This window comes from Sarcophilus harrisii, chromosome 4, assembly GCF_902635505.1.
Source record: "Sarcophilus harrisii chromosome 4, mSarHar1.11, whole genome shotgun sequence".
NCBI lineage: Eukaryota > Metazoa > Chordata > Mammalia > Dasyuromorphia > Dasyuridae > Sarcophilus > Sarcophilus harrisii.
Window position 1 is genome coordinate 397,380,132 of NC_045429.1, and position 26,703 is coordinate 397,406,834.

Sequence of the window (26,703 nt, forward strand, 5' to 3'; positions counted from 1 at the left end):
GGCCACCTATTTAAAAAGTTTGAGGACCCCTGAAATATCTTGCCACTGGACCCAGATGGTTCTGGAGGGGAAAGTGAGGCAGGTGACCTTGCCCAACCCACCCCCATTCAAATCCAATTCTCTTGAATGCCATGACATCATCTCTTTAATATTATGGTCCTGTTCAAGAGCAAAGGACAAAAACAACAACAGCATAAAAGTTATTTCCTTATCTCCCCAGATGTTAATGTTCTTTTTCTTACCTATCATCCCCAACAAACAAAAATAGAAATAACAAACAAAAACCCTTTGTATTGATCTTGGTTTGAAGTCCAACACTACCCACTCCCGTGTAACAGTCAGGACCTTGTTCTGAACATTCTGTTAATGGCTCTCTAGCTGTATTCCTGAAGAAACAGATGAGACAATGAGGATGTCTTTTGTGGTATCCTGTACTCTTAGGTTACAAAGAGAGCTCTATCCACTCCAGAAATGGAATACTACCTACTTAGACGGTCTCAGAAGACCCTTGAAGTGAATAGTGTATTGTATTGATACGGACAAACCCATTAGTGGAGCAGAGTTAGGTGCCTCTGAAGATGGAGCAACTTCAATGCTATAATTTCCTGAGGCAATTCAAAATTTGCCTTCCTGAAGCAAAACAGTGATTTCCAACTTGTGGCCTTGGATTCCTAGGGGGTTCCTAGAATATTTCAAGGGATCGATCTCATTAAAAAATTTAGGAAAAGAAATAAACAAATCAGTAGATTAGATAACTTATGTTTCAACATGTATAGGAATCTAGATATTATTGTGATTAATAAGATATCTTTTTAAAGATATTATATCTAATTTATAGATGTTTATCCTTAACATTTTAATCAATATTGATTACATAAACATGACATGAAGGTCTACAAACTCTTTAGATATTAAAAAAAAGATTGAATACCACTTTTATGGAAGGATACTTTGTGATTCAATCTGATCCACTGTTCTTGCTATCCTTTTTAATCTCTATGACTATTGACCACAATTAGACATGTTCCCCATGATAACTGCTTAGCTTGTTGGCTTTATGAGAACTTTTTCATGCCTTTCCCTTATCCTTGCTCTTGCTCTGCCCTTTCCCTTCTATTCAGATTCTCTGGCACCAATTTATAAATTCTGTGGTCAATTATATGACCAAGTTTTATATTTTCTAGCCACTGGAATATCTGTACCCTGGACCAATGTCTTTTTTATACTTCTAAAGAACAAAGACCACCAGATGTCAGCCTGACCACGCATATTCCATTTGAGTAGCCAGTTTCCAGGCACTTCCAATAGGAGTTAAGTCTAGATAAACTTAATTCCTCTTAGATAATTGGAACAAATCCTTAGCCATGAAATAAAGAACCCAACAGCCAATAAGCTGTTATAGTGTTATACAGGGTTTACTATAGAAAGCCTCTCCTTCAGAAGAATTATAAAAATAAGTTAAAATCATAGAAACACTTGGATGTTACTTCCACAATGTCTGGCATAGAGTAGGTGCTTAATACATGCAGTTGACTGACATAACCTACATTAATGGCTACATTACTAACAATTGTTTAATGGTGGTCTTTACTTGAAAAAAGGCAAGTGAAAGGGAACTTCACACTTTCTAAGGTTGCCCATTCTACTTTGGGATAGCCTAACTTGTGAGGAAGTTTTCCCTTACATTGAGGTGAATCTGGTACTACTCTAGCCCTCCAGGGTCAAACTGAATCTAGTCACTCTTTCCCATTATAGCCCTTCAAATATTTGAAAACAATAATCAATGCTCTCCTCTACCCCTTGATCTCCTCTTCTTAAAGCTGGATATCCTAGATCTTTCAACAGATTTATGTGTTTCATGGTTTTGATCCCTTTCACTAGCCTTATCACCCTATTTTAGACACACCAATTCTGAAATCCTTTTATTCAATAGTAATCATATATCATTCTATATCTTTCTATGCTTCACTTCTCTTAACACTATCCTTCATTTTGTCCATGATTTTCAAACTTCCATCCCTTGATATTTTCTCAAGTAATCATCCTTGTTCTGATTTCATTTTTCTCTCTCACTGTGAGACTATTCCCTACTCCTGAATCCTTTGTTCCTATCAAAATATATGAAAACATTTTTTGGTGAATCTAAAAATATTTTTAAGCTATTATTTTCCCCTAAATCCTTTTCTATGATCTTGTGAAAAAGCCTTTGGAAAGGCAAGTGACAGGGTGAGATAAAAGAGGAAAAAACAAAAAACAACAAACAAATGACAAAAAGCTACAGATCACTAGGAGAACAGATTAAGGGTAGTAACCAGAAATTTAATAAAGAATAACTTTTGTCTTATTCATTGATTCTTTACCTACTAGAAGTGATTAGAAGTAGGACTACATTTCTCCAAAGAGAAAAGATTATTGATAATTACAGAGTGAGAGGAGTGGTCTAGGAGGAAATGAGATGGTGAATTGGTTCCTCAACAGTTCTGGAATGTTAACTCGTATCTCTTCTTTCTTGAGAATGCTATAAATATCTTTTTTGGAGTTTATGTCAAAGAGAATGGAGGACTATGACAGTTTGTACATCTCTCTCTCCAAGACAGGAATAGCTTATAGATTAACACTAAATTAAATTAAACTTTCAGGCAGACTGATATTTAAATTCAGAATACAGTATTTATTATCAAAATTTTTCTGACATTTTTTATAACTCATGCCTTACTTAACCCCAATTTTGAATTACTTCCATCATCTGCTTTTTATTGATTTCCCTGACATTATTGATTTTTTGTTCTTTCAGATGAATTTTGTTATTTTTTCCAGTTCTGTAAGACAATTATTTGGTAGTTGGATTGCTATGGCACTAAGTAGTAACTTAAGTAGAATGGACATTTTTATTATATTGCCCATGAGCAATTAATATTTTTCCAGTTTCTTAGACCTGTCTTTATTTTGCAAAGTATTTTGTAATTGTGTTCCTATAATCCCTGGCTTAAGGAAACTTCCTTGGAGTTGTCAATTGTTTCTAGTTTTTTGTTTGTTTTTTTTAGCTGTCTAAAGTTCTCTAAGTATAATATCTGCAATAATATAAGTATATAATAATAATATAAGTATAATATCACAATATCTTCAAACAGCGATGGTTTCATTTCCTTTTGCTTATTTCTATTCCTTTGATTTCTTTTTCTTTTCATATTGCTATAATTAGTATTTTTAGTACAATACTGAATAATACTGGTAAAGATGGACATTCTTGTTTCACCTTGATCTTATTGGGAAGGCTTATCCCCATGGTTTATCCCCATAATTGATAAAGTTTGCTCTTAGTTTTTGATAGATACTACTTATCATTTTAAAGAATGGTTCCATTTATTTCTATGCTTTTAGTGTTTTTAATAATAATGAATGCTGCATTTTGTCAAAGGCTTTTCCTGTTTTTATTCATATAATCATGTAATTTTTGTTATTTTTTTATCGATAGGGTCTTTTTTTGCTGCTATTATCTAATATTAAACCAGTCTCCCATTTCTGGTTTAAATCCCATTTGGTCATAGTGTATGATCTTTGTGATATATTGCTGTAAGCTCCTTATTTTATTTTAATTTTTTAAAATTTTATTTAAATTTTTTTGTTGGTATTCATTTATTTGAATTGATTTATAGTTTTATTTCTCTATTTTTGCTCTCCCTGATTTAGGGATCAATACTATATCTGTGTCATAAAATGAATTTGGTAAGACTTTTTCACCCAGTTTTTCAAAACTCTATGGTATTGGAGTTAATTGTTCCTTAAATATTTAGTAGAATTCACTTGTGAATAAATCTAGTCCTAGGTATTTTTTTCTTAGAGAGTTCATTGATGATTTGCTCTTTTTTTTTTCTAAGATGGAATTATTTAAGTATTCTAATTTTTCTGCTAATATGGGCAGTTAATAATTTTTGCCAAATATTCCCCATTTTCACTTAGATTACGAGTTATATGCGTGTATTTAGGCAAAAATAAACTCTTAATAATTGCTATGATTTCATCTTTATTGTGGCATATTCACCATTCTCATTTTTGATATGGATAATTTCATTTTCATCTTTTAAAAAAATCAAAATAAAAATTTTACAGTGTTTTTTTTTCATAAAGCTAGCTCCCAGTTTCATTTGTTAATTCAATATTTGTTTTTTGTTTTATTAAATTTTATTACTTTATTAATCTTTTATTTGATTTTCAGGATTTCCATTCTAGTGTTTAGTTGAGGATTTTTAATTTGTTCTTTTTCTACTGTTTTTATCTGCATTCCCAATTCACGATCTGCTCTTTCTCTCTTTTATTGATGTAAGATATATATATATCTTCAAAGAACTGCTTTGGCTACATCCATAAATTTTAGAATTTATGTTTAATGAAATAATTTATTGTTTCTGTGATTTGTTCTTTGACCCACTCATTCTCTTTCTTTTTTGTTCATTCATTTCAGTTGTATCCAATTCTTCTTGACCCCATTTGGGGTTTTTTTGGAAAAGGTAATAGAATGGTTCATCATTTCCTTCCTCAGTATAGTTTACAGGTGAAAAACTGACTTGTCCAGGATCACACAGTAATAAGTGTCTGAGGCTAGATTTGAACTCACAAAGATGAGTTTTTCTGATGATAGACCTGGCATTTATCCACTGCAGCACCTGATTTCCTCATTCTTTAGGATTAGATTATTCAGTTTCCAATTAATTTTTAACCCATGCTTCCACAGTCTTTTATTTAATATATTTTAAAAAATTCATTAGAGTCTAAAAACATTACACTTAATTTTTCTGCTCTTCTGCAATTGGTTGTGAAGATTTTATGCCTTAATATATAGTCATTTTTCTTTTGGTGAAGGTGCTGTCCTCTAACTACCTAATAATGATAAATTCTTAGAAGTTGCATATATCATGTTCCCATATAGAAAGGTAAATAGTTTAATCTTATTGAGTCTTTTGTGATTTCTCTCTTATCTTTATCTTTTTTTGTGATTCTCTTAAATCTTATATTTCAAAGTCAAATTTTCTATTTAGTTCTGGTTTCTGTTTATTCCTAATTTCCTACTTTCCTTCCTTCTTGGATGCTTTCCCAACCTTTTAAAAATGAAAATGATAACACTGATTGGTGATGGCTGGGTTGCTGATTTAGCTAAAGATTGTGCAAGATTCCATGTTGTCAGAAAGTTCCTTGTTAACTACTAACTGTCACTTAGATAATTTAATATCTAAGCAATGTCATATTTTAGGAGAGCTAAAGTGAAAATTATTTTGTATTCAAAAATGAATTTAAGATAGGTTTTCTTTGGTAGATTCTCTCCAGAATCATTTTCCAAACTACCATACCATATTCCAAACTATCAAACCATCATATTAAGATGGCTAAGTGGTCTAGAAGATTAAAAACTCTGTAGTTTGAGCCAGGGAAAACCCAAATGAAAATCTTGCCTCAAGCAATTTCTAGCTATGTCATCTTCAGAAAGTTACTCTACCTCTTGGCCTCTGATTTTTATATGTGATGTAAAGAGAATGATTTTGATGGTTTTTAAGTGCTTTTGAGAAAAAAAAAATCCATGATTCTAAGCTATAACGTCACACAAAATTGTGTTATTCTAGTATTAGGGGCTTTTATTTTCTCCTGCAGATGAGCTTCTATCACAAAAAGCTGAGATTTAACTTCTCTAAGTAGTGAAAGGGTTAAAGGGAAAATTTTGGCTGCAGTTGGGAAAATATGATTCCCTGAAACAGTTCCTTACTTTTCCCCTCCACATTTCTCTCCACCTGTTGAAATCAGATTTTGTGCTAGATTAAAAAAAAAAAAAAACTTTCAAGTAATTTAACTCACTCGTAGAGTGCTTTTTATCTAATGATTTCTTTTGATTGGAAGTTTTGAGTCTTGTATTTCATTCCGGAATTCTTCACCGTCTCCCAACAAATTTGGCAGTGTGAATCAGAAACTAGGGAAAACATTCCTTATAAGAATGCATCTTGCCTAACTCAAGTATGTTCTGAAGTTTAATAAGGTGTTTTGTAAGATGCTTTTGAATCTTCCTATTTCTATATAAACCATGTTCATTTTAGTAGGTTAAATTAAGTCTAGCAAATTAAGTACCACATGCTTACTTGAAAACCTGGATTCCTGCCTAGCCTCAGAAAAATACTAGTTGCAAGACCATATATAGACAAGTCACTAAATCTCTCAGTACTCTGGGTAACTTTCTAAGACTTTAAATAATGGACAGAATTCTACTTTATATCACTGGACAGTTTCCACATTGGGAACTGTTTATATCAGTGTAAGTATGAGTCCAATTTGCTTTCCCATTAGAAGAAAAATATCTGGAAAAAGAATACATTCGGTAGACATCACCAATCTACCATTACTTAAAATAGTTCTTTTTATGGTACTGATACCATTATGGATTTTTTTCCCCCACAAGATTAAAAGCTAAGTAAAAGCCAAAATGTTTCATTTTTAGCAAAACAATCTTTCGAGATCTCATCCTACAAATCTGTATCTAGGTTATATTTTCACAATTCTTTTGCTTTATATTCAAGTTAGTCCATTAAAAGTAGTATAATGTGGAAGTTTCTATGTATTGTATACAAATATAAAAATAGTAACAAATTCTTTTTGTGACTCCCCAAACACAGTTAGGGAATAATGATCAGATGCTAAAAAAATGTAAAATGCAATTTGTGCTGTGCCCCATTTACTACAAAATCACTATGAACAATGCACTTTGGCCAGGATATTGCTCTAGGGAAACTGGATCAGCATTAAGAATGAATAAAGAACATTGCATTTGAAAGCAGCTAATTCTGCCTCAGCGCTTTTAAAAACTATTTGTTATGATATTACTTCCTGTCAAGCACATAATGTAATTTTTTCCTCAATAAAACTAAACACTTTGTGTAATTTCAGCTTCTCTCATTTTCCACTTTTTAAGTACTAAATATTTAAACAATGCAGACCTGAAACTCTCCAGCCAGTAATGTGTTTCATAGGCCTAGAAGCCTGAGGTGCAATAACCATCAATACACTGACCTGCAATGCTGCTCAGATATGCAAAAGGAAGAAGCAGAAGTCCTTACCTGCCCACAGGCTAAGCCCATTCCTCTTTCTCCCATGCCATGTGAACATGATAAATTTAATTCCAGGGCATCTGCTCCGGCAGCCTTTAAAATATGCAAAAAAAAAAATATCAAGACAGGAGAAACAAAACTTTATTCACAGAATGAGACTTTTTACAATTGATGTCTTGGCAAAGGTCACTCTTGTTCAATTTTAACTGGTTCATAGTAACTTTTTAGACTATTTTACATAAACAAGTACATTCATATACTCTGAAACTTAAGTTTGTTTGAGGACATTATTTGACTTGTTGTTAGGTACATCTGCCTAATTCAAATTAATTCAAAATTAGTGGTTGGACTGTTTGTTTTTTTTTTTGAGAAAACTGTTATTTAATTAATTCAATTTAATTATATTTAAATAGAGTAATCCATTGCTTAGGTGTTTTCAAGTCCCAGTGGGAGGAAGAATCTTTCAAGATGACAAGGTCCTCAAGATGCCACTCTTTGCTCATGAGACCCTGCTATTTTGAGGCCCTATAATATTTCTTTTTTTTTCTTTTCCTCAATTACATGTAAAACATTTTTATTATACATGTACATACATTTCTTACATATATTATATGAATCATATTGAGAGAGAAAAATAAAAAGAAAAGGGAAAAATGATGAGAAAATAAAAACAGGAGAAACAAGTGAACATAGCATGTGTTGATTTACATTCAGTTTTCATAGTTCTCTCTCTGGATGTGAATAGCAGTTTCTATTCAAAGTTTATTGGGACTGCCTTGGATCATTGAACTGCTAAGAAAAATCAAATCTATCATAGTTGATAATCACACAATCTTGTTGTTACTATGTAGAGTGTTTTTCTGATTCTGCTTGCTTCATTCAACATTATTTCATCTAAATCTAAATCTTTCCAGGCCTTTCTTATATCAGCCTGTTCATAGCATGTTTTATAGAATATAGTATTCCATTACTTTCATATCCTATAATTTATTCAGCCATTTCTCAACTGATGGGCATATAATCATTTTTTCAATTCTTTGTCACTACAAAAGAGCTGGTACAAATATTTTTGCACATATGGGTCCTTTTCCTCTTTTATCATTTCTTTGGGATACAGATTTTTTTAATATTATTTATTTATTTGCAAGGCAAGGCAAGAAAATAATAAAATTTATTTATTTGAAGGTAAGTGACTTGACCAAGATCACAGTGAATGTTAAGTTCTGAAGTCTCATTTGAACTCAGTTCATCATGATTCCAGGACTAGCACTCTATCTGCTGTGCCATTTAGCTACCTCCCTGCCCAGGTCCTACTATATTTCTTTTTTAAAATTTAATAAAAAAAACGAAATAAGAAAAACAGAAAATGAATACAAAACAAAAGAGAACATTGTCATGTGCCCAGTAGTACATCAGAGAGGATTCAAAATATATAATAACAAATTACTAGTTCAATAGAGTATGATAGAAGAAATTATAGTCACAAGTATCCATCTTTACTTCCTTATAAATTGTTCTTTTGTTCTCTGATATGCATCTTTAAAATTTTATTTTTCACCTTTCACCCTTTGAAGTAGAGAGACATACACAGAATAAAAATAAGAATCTGGAGTAGAATTTATTATGCTTCCGCAGAAGTGAAGAAGACATATAGAAATCATTATATAAAGAAAAAGCCAAAAAAAAAAAAAAAAGATCTAATTAAAAGAACAAGGAAACTAAATCTTGCTAAATGAAATTATAGACAATGAAACAGTCTAGAATACAGTAGACAATGAAATAGCACCAAGTAGCAAATAGCACCAAATAGCATTCAAATTCTAAAAAAAATGTTAAATGAGTTACAGGAGCAAATAAACAGTAACACTATATGGGGGGGGGGGGACTTCAATATTTTTCTTATAGATTTAGATAAATCTAACCAAAAAAATAAACAAGTAGTTAAAGAGATGAATAAAATTTTAGAAAAGTTAGATGCAATAGATCTCTGGAGAAAACTGAATAGGAATAAAAAGTAATGTACCTCTCTATCAGTGGTATGACACACAAAAACCGACCATTTATTAAGTTTAAGACCTCAAAACCAAATGCAAAATATCATATGAATTAAATCAATCTTTTTTTCAGATTGCAATGTAATAAAATTACATTCAATAAAGAGTAATGGAATCATATCACTGGAAATTAAATAATCTAATTCTAAAGAATGAGTGGATTGGGACAGGTAGGTGGGACAGTAAATAGAGTATCTGTCCTAGAGTGAGGAGGACCTGAATTAAAAATCCATTTTCAGATCCTTATTAGCTAAATAACCCTGGGTAAGTCATTTAACTCAGATTGCCTCACAAAAAAGAATAAATGGGTAAAAAAAATCATAGTAACAATAACATTAAATAATTTTATTAAAGAGAATGACAACAATGAAACAGCATACCAAAAAAAAAAAAAAATCCTCAATTAACATCAAATTTCAAATTGGAAAATTAAAAGAGAGACTGATAAAAATTGAAAGTTAAAAAAGCCACTGTACTAATAAATAAAAGCAGCGATCTGGGCTTATTATAAAATTGATAAATCATTGTTTAATTTGATAAAAAACAACAAAGAAAAAACCAAATTATCAATATCAAAAATGAAAAGGATTAATTCTCACCAATGATGAGGAAATCAAAACACTTATTAGGAGCTATTTTGCCCAACTCTAGTGAGAAATGAATATAAATTATGGTCATGTTCAGAAATTTACAAAAGATTTTGGGGATTTTTTTGCATTGTCAGTCATTTTACATTGTTTTTTTTTTTGTTTGTTTGTTTGTTTGTTGCTGAGGCAATAGGGGTTAAGTGACTTGCCCAGGGTCACACAGCTAGGAGGTGTTAAATGTCTGAGGCCACATTTGAACTCAGGTTCTCCTGACTTCAGGGCTGGTGCTCTATCCACTGTGCCACCTAGCTGCCCCATTTTATATTGTTAATAACAGCAGAAAGATTTTGATAGATTAATTTTAATGGAAAAATATCACTGAAAATAAGGAACAATGCAATATCATTTCTAAAAAGATCTCTCCTAATTGAATTAGATTTTCCATATCATACTTGATTTTTTTACTATCATACTATCATCTCTTTTTATTAATATTTCATAAATAAAACTATTTTCAGATATTTAATGAGATAAAAGTGTAACAATTTCCATAAATTGAATTTTATACCCATATAATCAGTATATGTATTATATATACATAATCAATCAGTTATAAGAGTCTATTGCCTACCACATGATGAAGAGTCAGGAATTTGGATGCTAAATTTAGGCACTATGGGCTACACATTGTACTCTGGAAGCTCATAATCTTAAGAAAAGTACAACATGCAAACAAAAGTGTATAAGCGAGATATACAAAATCTATTGAAGATAATTAATCAAAGGAATATAGTAATGTTAAGAAACAATGGGGAAAACTTCTTGTAAAAGATAAAATTTTATCTTTTGATCTTAAAGGAAGCTAGGAAAGCCAGAAGGCAGAGATGGAGAAGAAAAAAATTTTAGGTTTGGAAGATAACAGATGAAATTGACCCAGTTTCAGGAGATAGAACATCTTCTGAGAAGAAAACATAGGAATAATCTGGATTGCAAGGTTTTGAGGATTGAATAAAATCAGGGATGTGCTGAAGCCAGACTGAATATGTCGAGAGCCAATTATTGAATTGTCAGTATTAGCATTTTATACCTTGGAAATTAATAAACATTATAGGCAAAGTTTGGTTTATTGATTTGTTAGTCTCTAGACTTACAAAAGTGATGGAGACCATGTTAATAATGAAGATTTTAAACCAATTTTATTTTATTTTTCAGTTCCAAATTATTCTCCCTCCTTCTCCCACCCTACCCATTAAGAAGCCAAAAAAACACCCAAACCTATTATCAATGTGTATAGTCATGTGAAAGAAATTATTAACTGAGCTGAAAGAAAGAATCCAAAAAGAATAAAAGGAAAGAACAAAATATTCTTGAATTGTACTTGAAGTTCATTCGCTCTCAACTTGAACAGATTATCATTCTTCATCATGAGTCCTCTGGAATTATGGTTGGTCATGGTACTGGTTAAAGAAGTAAAATCTTTCAAAGTTTATTATCTTTACAATTTCGTAGTTGTTATATTAAATGTTCTCCTGTTGTCTTCATGAGCTAAGGTGTAGAAGGCCATAGATAGTAGGGGAACTTTGGGGTAAGGTCTAAGACCCTTCAGCCCAGAGGGAACCTGCTGACAATGTCTGGTTCGGCTCCCCATCTCCCCTAAGGGCTCTCATCCTTCCTTAGAAGTCAAGGAGGGTGTGACCACCTGTGTTCTATTTGAAGCAAAGGATACTTACAGTAAAGAGATGCATTTACATATTAATAACAGAGTGCTTATAGTTAGCACTTGCTCAGTGTGCTGTAGTGATGTAATCATACTAAGGTATTTAGGGGCTGAGAGGACTTGAAATAAACGGACTCCAGGACTCCATCTTTGACCATCTCTGTGGGTCTTCTGCTTCATCACTTCTTCACTAAGACCAAGGACTCCGGCTGGTCCCAAGATCCTCCAGAGAGCTAGTCTGGATGGTATATTTTGGCCCCCCAGCGTGGGGGCTCTAGAAAGCATAGTATATTTTGGCAATTTGGGGGCTCTATAAGCACACTACACTAAGATTCATACAACTCTTCACACTTTTTTTCTGAAACTTTCTTGTGCATCATTTTTACAGCACAATAGTATTTTATCACAATCTTATACTATAATATGCCATTGTCCAGTTCATGGGTATTCCCTCAATTTTCAATTCTTTGCTAGCTCCAAAACAGTTTCTATCAATATTTTTGTGCATTTTGTGCAATGCATTTTTGTGCAAGAAGGAGGGAGGCATAATTTGGAACTGAAAAATAAAATAAAATTGGTTTAAAATCTTCATTATTAACATGGTCTCCATCACTTTTATAAGTCTAGAGACTAACAAAATCAATAAACCAAACTCTGCCTTATAATGTTTATTAACTTCCAAGGTATAAAATGCTAATACTGAAAATTAAATTCTTTTCTTCTTTCTTTGATCTCTTTGGGGGTACAGTCCTAATAGTGGTATGGCAGAATCAAAGGGTATACACAGCTTTTTGGGCACCATTTCAAACTGTTTTCAAAATGGTTGGACTAGTTTATAGCTATTATTCCATCCATCATCAGTCATTTTCTGTTCTGGGAGGATGTATAATCATCTTAGTCAATCTGATGGGTATGAAGTGATATTTCAGAGGTGTTTTAATTTGCTTCTTTAATTATTAGTGATACACAGCATTTTTTATATGGCTTTTGATAGGTTAGATTTCTTCCTCTGAAAACTTTCTATTCATATCCGACCCCTTGTCAGTTAGGGAATGGTTCTCAAACTTGTAAATTTGACTCAATTTCCAATACATTTTTAAAAAGTGACCTTTATAAGAGAAACTTGCTATAAAGATTTTTTTTCTGAGTTTCCTGTTTTTCTTCTAATTTTGGTTGCAAAGCTTTGGTTGGGGGCTTTTGATATATATTGTATATATGAGGTTGTTGTTAATTATTACCATCATGCCCCTTAGCATAAAATGTATTAAAAGAAGACATGGGGGAAGAAGGGACAACTTATAAAGGTTTTGAAAGTCAAATGAGTCTTCTAAAGAATTATAATTTTCTGTTATAAATGAAAAATCGATATATAATATATTTTTCCTATAAGATCTCAAGATAAAAATACTAACAGTTTATATGTTTATTTGGTAGGGACATGTACTAGAAAATTTTTTTCTCAATGACCTATGAATCATAGGCACAAACTCGGAAATTTTGCTAGAATTATTTTATTTAAGACTTCTTTTTAAGCCAGCTTACTCCTTTAGGCAATTTCTTTAATACCATAATTTTACTGTCATAATTGAAAGTCTCATGAATACTCAGTAGAACAGTACTAGTTCATCATTTCTTATTGACCAATAATTGGCTTAACATGAACTTCCTTCCCATCTAGCTGGCCAACTTTTTGGCTTTCCCTATTCTGACTTAATGATGGATTTTAGTAAAGTCAAAAATTCAGTACCTCAATTGTTTTTAAATAATTGATAATTTTTGACTGTCTCCATTTATGACTGAATTTTCTCCTTCCACATTCAGAAAAGCTGACTTGAACATTTAGACTGTTTCCTAACATTTTCTCTTTACTTCTGCTTTAATAATTCTTTTTAAAATACTTTATTTTATTGGAAATTATCATCAAAGAAATTTCATGTGAGAATTAACTAATTAAGAATTATAAGTGACAAAACAGTATAAGTAGTATATTGATTTAGTTACAAATAAATATTTCTAATCTATCACCATTACTACAATACAGGAAAAAACAGGGGTTATTCATTAAAATTGACAAAAAAATTAAGTCAGAACTATGAGTTAGTATCCTGCTCTTTTTCAGGAGAAATAAATAACAACCAGCATTATTTTGGAGTCATCTAGTCAATAAAATCTTATTCTATGAACAAAATAGCTTTGAGGATTTAAGAAAATATATTGGTTAATCAAGAATACTTTCCTTCATGGGTAACTTCTGTTCTATTTTATCCCATAAATTCTATACACCTAACATAACAGAACTTTTATTTAGCTATATTGACATAGTATGATCACCCAAGGAGCATCTGATTATCCACTGGTCTTATGAATGGCACATTTCCTTTCCTGGTAATTAATTTATTTCTTGTACTTCAAGTTCTAAGAAAATTCAAGACAAGGATCTTTAATGAGATGATTGGTGAACATCTAGAAAGGTAATTGGTAATGACAAAGAATTAGCATGACTTCATGAAGAACAGACCATGCCAGATTAATCTCATTTCCTTTTTTGACAGACAACTAAATGGTAGATGAAGGCAATACTGTGAATCATTTTCTTAAATTTTAAAATGTATTTTCAAACTTTTTCCATGGATAAATTAATTATACTATTTTTTTTGTCTTTGAAAAATACTATTTCTTATATAAGTTGGCTCTTAGGGAGAGAGTGGGAATACCGGAGGAAACTATGATTATATTAAAAAATAACAGAAGAAACAACTAATTCATAGAATTAATAATTATAATTAATAAAATAAACTAAATTAGTTTTGCCATTTTCTGTTTCAGTTAATCTGAACTTTCTAGGTTTTATAATAAAAAACGATGTTGTTTTTAGCCTATAGTACCATAGTAAATGTTAATATGGTAGCCTATAGTACCATACTAACAATTTTCTATTTTGTAGATGAGAATTCTTCAGGCTCAGGGAAATTGAAATAATTTTTCCAAGGTAACAGTTAATGTGTGAAATAAAATTTGAATCCAGGACTTCTTGATCCTATTTAAACTACTTATCTTTTAAAAAAAAAAAAGAATAACAATGGACAAAAAGGATGCTTCAAATAGCAGTCAATGAATAAACAAAGGTCATTAAAGAAAAATCTCTATCATCTCACTTTTTGTGAATTTGAACAGAAAAAGCACTTCTAATGAGTGTGTATATGTGTAAGTGTATGTTTGTGTGTGTGTGTGTGTGTGTGTGTGTGTGTGTGATATGAAGGCATGTTTAAACTGCTTATTTTCTATTCACTTTAAAAACAATCTATCTGTAATATTTTCTTTTTGAATGATTGGTTATAAATGTGCATTTAGTATGATCTACCTTGAGAATTCCTAGGACTGACAATGTTTTTAGAATAGCAGCCTGACCAAGGTTTTAAGTAAGAAGGTACAAATTAAATCTCTAAATCTCATGAAAATGGTATCATATACATTCCTTATGAAGTCAGTGTAGATTTATATTGCTATGAGATAATTGAAACAATTATTTCTATGCAGACTTGCTATTTCATTGGTAAAGGAAACTCCCTTTATTCATTCAGGTCAGCAACTACCTGGAACAATCTTAGAAAGTGACCTGGGACACCAAGAGATTAAATGATTTGTCATCAATCACACAGTTTGCCAGTGGTCAATATATGATATCAGCCCAGTAGAATCTGAACTGAGTTCTTAACTGTAAGATGTTTCTTCCATCCTTTTACAAAGAGATGCTTCTAAATCTCCCACGGACACTCAAATGACTTTCCTATTTTATCAGTGTGGGCATTTTTTCCCAAATCACCATAGTTCACCAAACATTCTGTAGTCTTATTCCTTTTCTTCCTACATTGCAAGATTAAGAGTAGAACACTTGAGTTATCTCCCAGTTAATACCTGCCCTTGACATGCACCTAGTTCATTCGTTTTTGATCAAGCAATTCCCTGTTGACAGGTTTTCCTCCTGTTCGTCTCTGAAATCTCTTATTTGTTATATACTGCAAATTCCTCTCACCTACCGTGGGCTTCTCCAAAGCTTTCAATGTGAATTTTCAGTTCTTTGGAGATTTGTTTCATGTCTCACAGACATATAATAATACTTTCTCCATAAAATGTGATGTTTAAAAATTAAATTTTTTTAATTTTTAAAAATTAAAATTATAATATTTTACTATAGTCCCAACTTTATGCCTTATAATATAATAAAGGTGGAGATGAAGCAAGGACGAGTCCACAAACACTAAAAGTTGCTGACCCAGTGACAACAAGGATCCAGGTTCTTTGGAAACATAAGGGCTTTCCATAGTCAATTATTGAATTAAATTTTCACAAAGTGGTTATTAAAACAGGGGAAATATAATCTGATTCAGAGATCTGTTGTATCAAGAAGTTCTATTCTTTTATATCTTACTTTAAAAGATGCTTTTTCCTACCAATTATATGTAGATTGATAAATAGAAAATAGATGGGATCATTTAGTTGATACTTATTCTGTTAAGTAATACAGAACCTATAGGGAAGCAATAGAAGATATGAGATTGAGAACTTGCATAGGAGTTAAGGAGGTCAGGTTTCAAGTTTGAACTTGACTTTTGGTAAGGTGAGTTTCATCAATGAGAAAATCTTTTACCAAGAAATATTACCTTCTCTTCCCATTAAAAAAGTTTTATCTTAAATTCTTAATTTACTAAACCTTTTAATAAGTCTTGAAGGTCTTTAATATTTTCTATGTTTTAAAAACAAATGTCATAGATTTTGAGAATTCTTTGAGGTTACCTAGTCCTCAATTTCTTAAACATGGTTTGTGACCCCATATAGGATTGATCTCGTAACTGAATGTAGGGGTTGTAAAATTATACTTTCTTATCAGTAAATGTCTGATTAGTATACATTTTTTATATCGCTATATATCTGGGATCACATAAAAATTTCTTAGATTAAAAGGGATTATGAGTGGAAAAAAGTTTTAAGAAGGCCTGACCTAGAACCTAAAAAGGTAGGCAATTTGCTCACACTTATGCAGGTAATATAAATCAGAGGGGAAAAAAACAGCAGCACAGCACGGCCAGTTCCAAGGCTTCTGACACATTCTGGCTGAGTGACCTTAGTCACTTCTTAAATTCTCATTGCCCCAAAGGAACTCTCTAAAACTAAGTTGTTGAAAAATTCCAGTTCTGCATTAATAGAGGGAATTTCCTGACTGGGAATTTTAATAACAATGAAATCATACATTCCAGTTTAGGAAGAACTACAACTCTCCTGGTCGTTAAGTCTGTAAACCAACTTCTTCTATATCATTTTACTCTCCCAACCTGTCACAAAGAGCCCTTTGCATCTTTGAGGAATTAGAAGGGGTCAGAGTTTAATTATGCCCTTAGGACCATGTAGCATTAGAAATTCTCTCTGGCAGTAGACTTCGAAGTTATATCATTGGTATTTAATGACTGATCTCAACTACTGTTGAGTTTGAGAATTTATTTGAAACCATTCTGTTCAATGTTAAGCCTCATTGAGGCAGGACCTATATCTTAATTACCTTTGTATCTCCCTTATCGCTTAACAGAGTGCTTTGCAGATGGTGGATAAATGATTGTTTAATGAATGCATATATACAAAGTACTTCAGTAAGATTTAGGCATAATTTTAATCTTGATGAGAGATTTTAAAACATAAAGATAAACATAATAATTTATTTTGTGTTCTATTGACAGTCGCCCAAAGGGGCAACTATAGCTTATTACCAACCACAACTCACACTAATCATGAAGAAAGCTGCTATATAGAACAGGGCTTAAACTTTTTTCACTCATGACTTCTTTTAGTCTGAGAAATATTTATAGGATCCCAGGTATACAGAGATATAAAAGAGGTAAACAAATCACACTTTTAATGATAAGGAATCATAATTTCTTGATCACCACATTCAGTTACAAGACTTCATTTGGGGTTTCCAACTGCAGTTTAATAAACTGGGGCAATAACTGATATTAGAGAAATATATGACCAGAAAAGAAGGCCATTCATGTGACAAAATAATTGACAAATAAAGTGGATATCCTACTGGTACTAAAATAATGTCAAGAGAATTAGAAGACCCTTGTACTTGGGGAGCATTGCTCATGAGAGGATATTTATGAGAACAAACAGAGAAGAAACATAGAAAGAATGGGCCTGGATATGTTGAGGTCTGCAATATTGTTTTCTTTCCTCCTATCTAGTTCATAACCTGCCCCTATCATCAACAATATTAATAATAATAATAAAAAAACTTTTGAAAATAAGATTTAGTCTCATAAATTAAAAAAAAAGTTTTAAAGTTCACGAATGTTCTAGACACAGGATTAAAGGGATAATTTATAATTATTAGATTTCATCATTATTTATGTGTGATTTGGGGAGATTTTCGTGATCTGACATTGTAGTGAGTTCTATATCATCTCTACCTGGAAAATATATTTAGTTTAAAGTTAGGTGACAGTATTTTGAGATGTAAAAATTTTGAAATACTTCTAGGGTGAAGAAAAACATATTATTTAAAAGTATGTATATGTGTAATAGTAATACTTTATATTTATTCTGTAAACAAACACCTAAATACCAGAATTGGCCCGAAGTCAAGAAGACCTCAGTCCAAATCTGTTTTGACACTTATTAGCTGTATGAGCCTGGCCAACTCATTTAACTTCTATTTATCTCAGTATCTTCAACTATGATATGAAGATATTAACAGCATCTTCTGGTAGAAAGAACACTAACATGGATAGAATCATGAATACATAAAATGTTGAAATAAGCCTATCTATGTAATTATGATATTTTATTTTAAAAGACCCTATGTTTTCAATATTGCATCAAAAGCAGTTTTTTTTTCTTCATTTTGGTAAGGGACGTGTGTGTATATGTAAGTGTGTGTGTGTATATAAGTTTAATTTTTTTCTGCTTATTGAAATTAATTGATATGCTAGAAAAGTCAACTACAGAAACACTGACATTTTTGATATATTACATACATAAACACTAACACATACATATTTATGCGTGCATATATACATGTGCATGCAAATAATCTGTAGCAAAATAGAAAGCTGTCTCATAGTTTCACTCCAGAAAAGAGAATAAAAGAGTTGACAAAGTCAATTTCATCACACTGACAAAGGTAATAAAAAGTCATTTAGATGGACATTTGGTCATATTGCTTTGCATTTATCACAAACAAAGGAAAAGACCACTATGAAGATAATTGTAACATTTATGTCAACACCAATTGCAAAATATGAAGTAGAGAAATTCTACAAAGAACTTGACAAGATCCTTCAAATTAAAACAATTTGCGCTGAGATATTTGGAGACCTATGTGTGAGACTGGATATAACAAAGCATGTTGAAAAAATTGGTTTAGAGATAAAGGGAAGGAACCAAAAGATTACACACTATTCAGAAATCTCTTGCGTGTTTAACATGTAAAACTTCAAGAAGAGCAGATGAGAGTGTTGATCATTGTGAGCACCAAGCATCATAACAGAAAATAAAACTGACTTTATCTTAACTAATTAATTCTAATTCCAGAATTAGCAGTCATTTTAGAAGGAACTGTCTTTGTGCAGTCAGATCATTGACTTGTTAGACCAAAGGTCAAAATCAATACCAAATTAGAGAAAAGGATAAAGATGAAAAGACAATTATAGGAGCACCAATCTGACCTAGTTAAACAAGCTGTCAGCTCTGAAAAATAATGGGAATGAAAAACAAACGACTGATTATCCCACCCCAAGGTTGAAAAACCTCTGAAACCAGCTCAGCCAGCAAACATTTGTTCTTGCCAAGTGAAGAGAAAGACATGATAGCCAAAGATAACACCAGTTTGGAGAAAAATCTCAATTGAGAATTTCACCAGGGAGGTTAGAAGAAGAATATAAATAGTGCCAGTTAAGAAAACAGCCCAAAGCACTGGAGCCTGAAGATATTAGGCTCCTAGAAGCAAGATCACATGCCAGCAGCATTTGTAGCTATGAGTCAAAGAACAACAATAAATCGATGGGAAATGGAACAGATAGACATTACAATGTTTCCATGATGATTTAGTCTCATCTGCTGGAGCCACTAAATTTGTACTCCATCACTTTAGAGGAAGCTGACAATTGTATTTAGGAAGTTGAAGTCAAGAGAGCAGCAGGACCTAAGGAAATGCATATATGACAAATACATCATGGAAGTAAGTATGATAGTGTCAAACAAGGTTATGCTAGTCAATGTTTAACAGTCTTCCTGAAAAAAAAATGTACATGCAACATATTTTTTGAATTTATTCTCCATTATTAACATTTTATTAAATCTAGAAAATCAACAAATAATATATCAAGCCATAGTTTGTAGTTTTTGTCAATTTTTAAGGTACAGATGCTCAAATGAAAAATTTAATAATCAGTTCTCCCAAACTGATTCAAGAAGGTTCTGATACACTCCTGGGGTTAAATACTCTTAGGGAGTGAGGGTTTAAGATTTCAAAGAGGAAAATTTTTTCAAATGAATGGGGAAAATTACATATAGAAAAGAAATATCAGTCTACAAGTGCTAAGTGAATTTTACCAAGTAGAGAGGAGAAATATGAAAGGAACAGTCCTATTTAAATACTTTAAGAATACTCTTTGATCTCATGATAGCACTACTGGATCCATGTTTCAGGAAGGTCAAAGACAGGAGAAATCAGTGATATAAGAACTTTTTGTATAGCAAAGAACTGGGAACAATGTGGGTGCCCATCAGTTGGGAACAGGAAAAAATGTAGCATAAGAATAGAATGATGAAATATTATTGCATCATAAGACATGACAGACACAGAGAATAATAAGATATTTGGAAAGACTTAGGGGAACTAGTAGGAAAGTCAGGTGGTATGGTGGATAGAGAATTTGGTCTGGAATTAGGAAGACTTTGAATCCATATTCAACCTTAGACACCTACTAGCTGTGTGACCCTCAATTTGTGGAGTAATAAAAGAACCTACCTCATAGGGTTATTATGAGGATGAAATGAGACACTTTTTGTCAAGCCTTTGACAAACTATAAAACACTATGTGTTGATATGGCTAGCTATGATAACGAAAAAAGGGAAGTAGAACCAAAAAAAAAAAAAAAAAAACACTCTAGGCAATAACTCCAATTCTATAAAGGAAATTAAAACTTTGACCAATTAAGTTACAAATTTTGACTTCAAAGGACTAAAAATAAAGTATATCTTCTTTTTCAAAATAAGCATTAGACTAGGGTTGGGTGAGAGATAAAGTATAAGATGTAGTCAATGTTTGTTATGCTAAATAACACATTTTTTGTTGGGGGGGACACTGGAAAGTGATGAAAATATTGAAAAGGAAGCATCAGTAAATTGTAAAAATAAATGTAAAGTAAAAAAAGTTTTAAAGCTTTCAAAATTATCAAATACTGGTGATAAATGCCAAGGATAATAAATAAAAGTTGTTATAACTATGCTGAGGACAAGAAAATTAAGTGTTTTAATAGGCATAAAAATAAAATACTCTGTAGTCTATTCCATTATATCTATTATTTCATTTGATCTCATCATAGATGTGTAGAGGAAGTAGAGAAATATTATAGATAGTGTGTCTAGATTATAACAAAGAGTGAAATAAATAGAATGAAGATAATATTGAATACAGTAACGCAATATTATTTTAAGAATGCCTTTGAGAAAATAAGTTATTTTTGTGTTATAAATACCAAATAAACTATAAAGAAACAGCCAAATGGGTACCCAATGTAGTGTCCAACTAAACTATGAAGAAAGATATTATCTGCATCCAGAGAAAGAACTAATAAATTGAAGTGTGAATAGCATTTTCTCCCCCCCCATATATATTTGTGTCTAATGATAGGGTGGAGGAGTAGGTAGGGAAGAAATAAAGCAATTTACATGATAATTTTGTTATGTATTTGAAAGGATTAGCAAATTGTGCATAGGAAATTTTCAGTTTCATGTACAATCATCTTTTTATGATACTAAATTATAGAAATGCTTGTTTTATTCCATAAATTAAAATAAAAACAAATAAACAAAAAGAGTGTTACTCTAGGTAGCTAGGTGGGACTGGAGTGTGGAAGAACTGAGTTAAAATCCTCAGATACTTATTAGCTATGTAGCCTTGGCCAAAAAACCAAACCTGTATGCCTCAATTTCTTCAGCTATAAAATGGAGAGAATAATAGCACCTAATCACCCAATGCTGTGAGGGTCAAATGCAGCAACAACAACTGGAAAATGCTAAACTCAGTGGTTGGTATGTAATAAATACTATATAATTATTAGTTGTTGTTAGTCATTTATTTATTTAATTATCATTTGGTTCAATGCCAACAGAATAGGATATTTTCAGTGTAATATTTCTAAAAAAAATTCATGAGCCCCCTGCTATTAAATACATTTTATTAATAACTCAGATAAAGGTAGACATGATATGCTTGTCAAATTTGCAGATAACAAATTAGAAGGAATAGGAAGGAATAGTTAGCATACTGGACGATAGAAAATGCGAAAAGATCTTGAAAGAAACAGGACTTAACCAACTTTAGCAGAAGAGGCCTGTTTGTCCATGAGCTAAATAATGTTTTTGTGTTTTTAAGTAAAGTTTTATTGTGTATTAAAATGTAAAAACCTTTCTTAACTCAGTGTATAATACAAAAACGGGCACTGGGATGAATTTGGCCCTCATTCTATAATTTGCTGATTCCATACTCTAGAGTATTAGGTTGATTGAATAAGATGAAATTCAATAAAGATAAATGTAAAGTCTTAAACATGTGTGAAAACAACAACAAAATAAAACAATCAACCAACAAAAAATTGGGGAAGCCAGGTGGCATAATTGGTAGACTGCCAATCCTGCAGTCAGGAGCACCTGAGTTCACATCCAGCCTCAGGTACTTACTAGCTGTATGACCTTCCACAAGTTTCTTAACCCTGTTTCAGGTTTCTTATCAGGAAAATGAGCTAGAGAAGAAAATGGCAAAGCACTTCAGTATTTTTGCCAAGAAAACTCCATAAGAAAGGGTTGTATATAATTAAAAAATGACTGAACAATAATAACAAAAAGAAAAATCTGTTTTATAAGTATAAAAAGTATAAAAGCAGTTGTGAACAGATCTGGAAAGAATTGAGTATTTTAATGGACTATAAGTTCAATATGAGTCTGCAGTGTTGTGGGGCACCCAAAAAGTTCATGCAATCTTGGAATATGTAAGAGAAGCGTAACATAATCACTGGGAATGGCAGTCCCACTGTACTCTACCCTCATCAATTGTCACTTGTAATACTGTGGCTTCTTTTCATATAGATTATATTAGGGAGACATGGAGGTGGGTACCATTTAATTCTCAAATTTGGTGATTGTGTAAAACATCATTTTTACCATTTTGTATTTTAAGAAAATGAGTCAGATAAAAGTAATCTTTGAAAATTTATGTGGATAATAAATGTCAGAGTTAAGATATGAATGCAAGATGAACTATTATGGATAGTTTGTGTATGAAATATAGCACTGGGAGAAATACAATTATTGGATTGTAGATCCATTTGATTATGTAGATATATTTGTTTAAAAAAACTCCCCTAATAATTAGAGCCATTCCAATCTGAGATCATACACCCCAAAGTTCTCTTTAACGGACATCTGTAGCTGGAAATTAGATGACTATTTGGAGGTAACTTTGTAGAGAGAATGCCTTCTCAGATATGGGTTGAACAAGATGGTTTCTCAGAGTTTTTTCCAACTCTAAGATTCTTTATCTTGTGGCCATCAGCACTAGGGAATGATGAAATTATTTCAATTTGATGCTTTGAAGGAATTTGTGGAGACCACAGACTATATCTTCCTTTATGACAAAACATGGTCACCTCTACATTTTAAGATGACAGATTTAAATGTTTTAGTACCAAGTTCCTTTACAGATTGACATTTCTGATGAATTAGCTGGTCTCTGCTTTGGTGGTTCAGGAAACCTAGAAAGTCTTTTTATAATGAGTAGAATTCTTAAAATGTGGTACTGAAAAAAATGTCAATTAAAAGGATTTGAGAATGTGAGAATTACTTACCTATAAGAATTTGTATGTTCAATACATGAAGATTCTAATTTCCCAAATACTAATGTAAACACAAGTCTATCTAAATTGATAATCATTTTGGAGAAAATGATTTTTAAGGATTTTATTCTTAGGAAAAAGGAAGAGGATCAATCAGCATGATAAAGCCATTAATCACAATCAACTTAAAATTGACAAGAGTTCATGTCATAACATAGATTTTGTAGATTTCATGTTCAATTAGGTAAATACAAGTATAAAATGGACCTGGTACTGATGATCACAAAGCCCATTACTGAAAATGTTTAATTTCATTTCTCTCTGTAATCAGAAGTGATTACAAGCTTTGTAACACTTTGGAAACAAAACCAATTAATTAACAAGTATCATCAGATACACTCAATTTTTCAAAAATATTTTTTAAAGTTCTATTTAATTGTTGACTAAAGTGCTTTCACGACTGATAGATGCAGGCATATGTTTTTAAATAGGCATTTTTCCCATTTGAATTATCAATTCGAGCTCATTGTTTGGATTTCTGTAAGATTGTATATATTTTATAGGAAATTTGCTGAATAGTATTGTGTACTGTAGCTTTCTGTTCTATCATTTTAAGCAAATTTTGTATTAAAATGAGAATAGTATTAAATGAACTTTTTATACTTTAAATATTCAGGAGTTCTTTATTCAAAAATTTCTTCTGGTGCTGTCAAACTAGTTTGCCTGAAGGCAAGGTAAGATCAAGTTAGACTCTCAAAGGTAGAATTAAATTTTATCATGGCATCCATCATAATATACAGTTTGCTTAATATGCAAATAAAAAGTATACAGATTCACAGAATAAATATTTTTAGGCAGTGTATAAAATACAAGGCACCACTTTTATAGAAGAAATTTCTTTAAAATTTACATTTCCATCATTTTAATGAAAGCATGGGATAAACAAATTATAATGGACAAGATTCAACTTCTCATTTTTCAATTCAATTTTGCCTCCACGGTAGATTCTTTTAACAGGAGCTTTTTATTTAAAACTAATTTTTTTGGATTAAAAAAGGATAAAAGAAATAAAGAAATATATTAAGGAAACCATTACCTCAGCCATTTTGGAAAGTTCAGCCCAGTCATTTTTGTTGTAAGTACACATGAGGCTAGCAATTAAAATCTATAAAAAAAGAACAAAAAAAGAAAATGAGTCCCATATAACAATATATTTGCCAAGGAATATGCTAATATACATCCACAGATACACACACAGATATATATAAAAGCCCCCCAATACCCATATGTATCTTCTCACAAAATATAAATTGTTATGAAATAAATTATCAATTTTATATAAATATAAAATCATTAAAGCCTAAATGTTTTAAATTATGAAAAAAGAAATGCCAGCAAGGTAGTCATCATGTTTCTTTTTCATACCAATTTAATATGCTATAATTAAAAGGAATATTTATACATAGGTATACTTAAACAAAAGTATATACTTATACATATACATGCATATATGGTATACATACTTATACATATAAATGTATATATATATATATATATATATATATATAGTATGGATACTTATACATAAGTATGCATATTTATATGGTTAGTATATATACATATGTATATACCTATACCCATGAAGCTATTGATTGAGAAAACTCCAAGTTTGGGAATTTCCCCCACTGATAAACAGGCAACTCATCTGCCTTCTACAGAGTTGTCATGGGAAAGAGAGGTTAGAATAAGTTGCCGATGTCAAATATCCTAAGAAAGAGGTAAGACTTGAATCCAGGTTTTCTTATTTCTAGACTGATCTACTTACTACATTATTCTGAAGACTTCTATTTTTTCAGGGGAACTCTAGCAATTCCTAGGACAGATTATCATGGCATTTTGCCCCCAACTTCCTTTCTAGTCAAGTATGTCTTTTCCCCTTCTCTGGACCTCTCATAACTAGAATTTTACATTTTTTTTCTTCTTACTCATTGGGATCTATCTGCTTGAAGCTTCAGATTTCAGAAAGTAATCAGATGCAATTCTTTATATAAAAATTTTAAAAAATATGTCCCATAATTACTCAGTAAACCTTTTGGGGATTGAATCTTGACATCCACCTGAGAGGAAAAGCAATTACATGGTATAATCCACTTCTTATAGATCACCGATTCCCTTCCTATTCCAGCTGTGCCTTCACTCAATCCCAAGTGTCCCCATGTTTAATAGATTTACTTTCCTCCTTCAGAAAACCAGTTGTATCCTTGTCTCTACAGCTGTCCTGATGCTCCTCAGCCAGTATGAATATGTGAATGCATGTAAACATACAAGTGTGTGTGTATATATATATATATATATATATATATATACACATACATACATACATATACACACGTTTATGCATGTGTAGGTAGCATAGCATAGTGGACAGAGAGCTGTTTTAGACAGAGAGTTAAGGGTTCAAGTCTTTGTCTTCATGACTATTGTGATGTGGAACTAGGAAGTTATCCACTCTCAATATCCCTCAATGTACACTCAATATTCACTCTTAATATACACTAGGAAAGTTATATACTCTTAATATCCCCAGAGAACTCTTTAAGACAAATTTTTAAAAAAAGAAAAAACAAGTTCAAATCTGTATAGGAGAAAGGAATTACCTCACCAAGATTTCTGACATCAGTGAAAACACAAATAAACATGAACATATGAATAAACATACATCAGAAATGTCACTAAAAGGTCGCTGAAGTTCCTTCTAACTCCACATCCTGTGATTCCAAACATTTCAGCTTTACTCTTGATAAATACTTGTTATGTACAAGGCACAACAGAATTTCTGTCTATTTTTCTCTCTTTACTTTATAGGTCCCTACCATTAAGTGGTTCCAGCTAATCAATACTATCGCTATCTTTCTTGAAATATATGAAAAATGTGATTTGTTCAAGATAAGTTGCAAAAGGCAGAGGGTTGTGTGTATGTGTGTGTGTTTTAATCTAGGGCAGTGGTCCTCAAAGTGTAGTCCAAAAAATTGGTGGGGTCTCTGAAACCCTTTCAGAGGGTCTACAAATTCAAAATTATTTTTTCATTTCTAATATAGTAAATAGGTATAAATATAACCCATCTGAACAAAAACTCTTTGAACAGATCCTTG

At 31.6% G+C, this 26,703-nt stretch overlaps 1 protein-coding gene across 2 annotated transcripts in view; it reads right to left on the reverse strand.

Moving 5' to 3' along the window:
• The window catches only part of DPYD (dihydropyrimidine dehydrogenase), a 968,100-nt gene that overhangs the window by 310,603 nt on the left and 630,794 nt on the right, over positions 1-26,703 (reverse strand). For both annotated transcript variants that reach the window (XM_003769672.4, XM_031968578.1), the window contains 2 exons: positions 24,648-24,716; positions 7,095-7,178 (listed from right to left, as the gene is read on the reverse strand). In XM_003769672.4, coding sequence (XP_003769720.1) covers positions 7,095-7,178; positions 24,648-24,716 — 153 coding nt within the window. The remainder of the gene's footprint in view (positions 1-7,094; positions 7,179-24,647; positions 24,717-26,703) is intronic.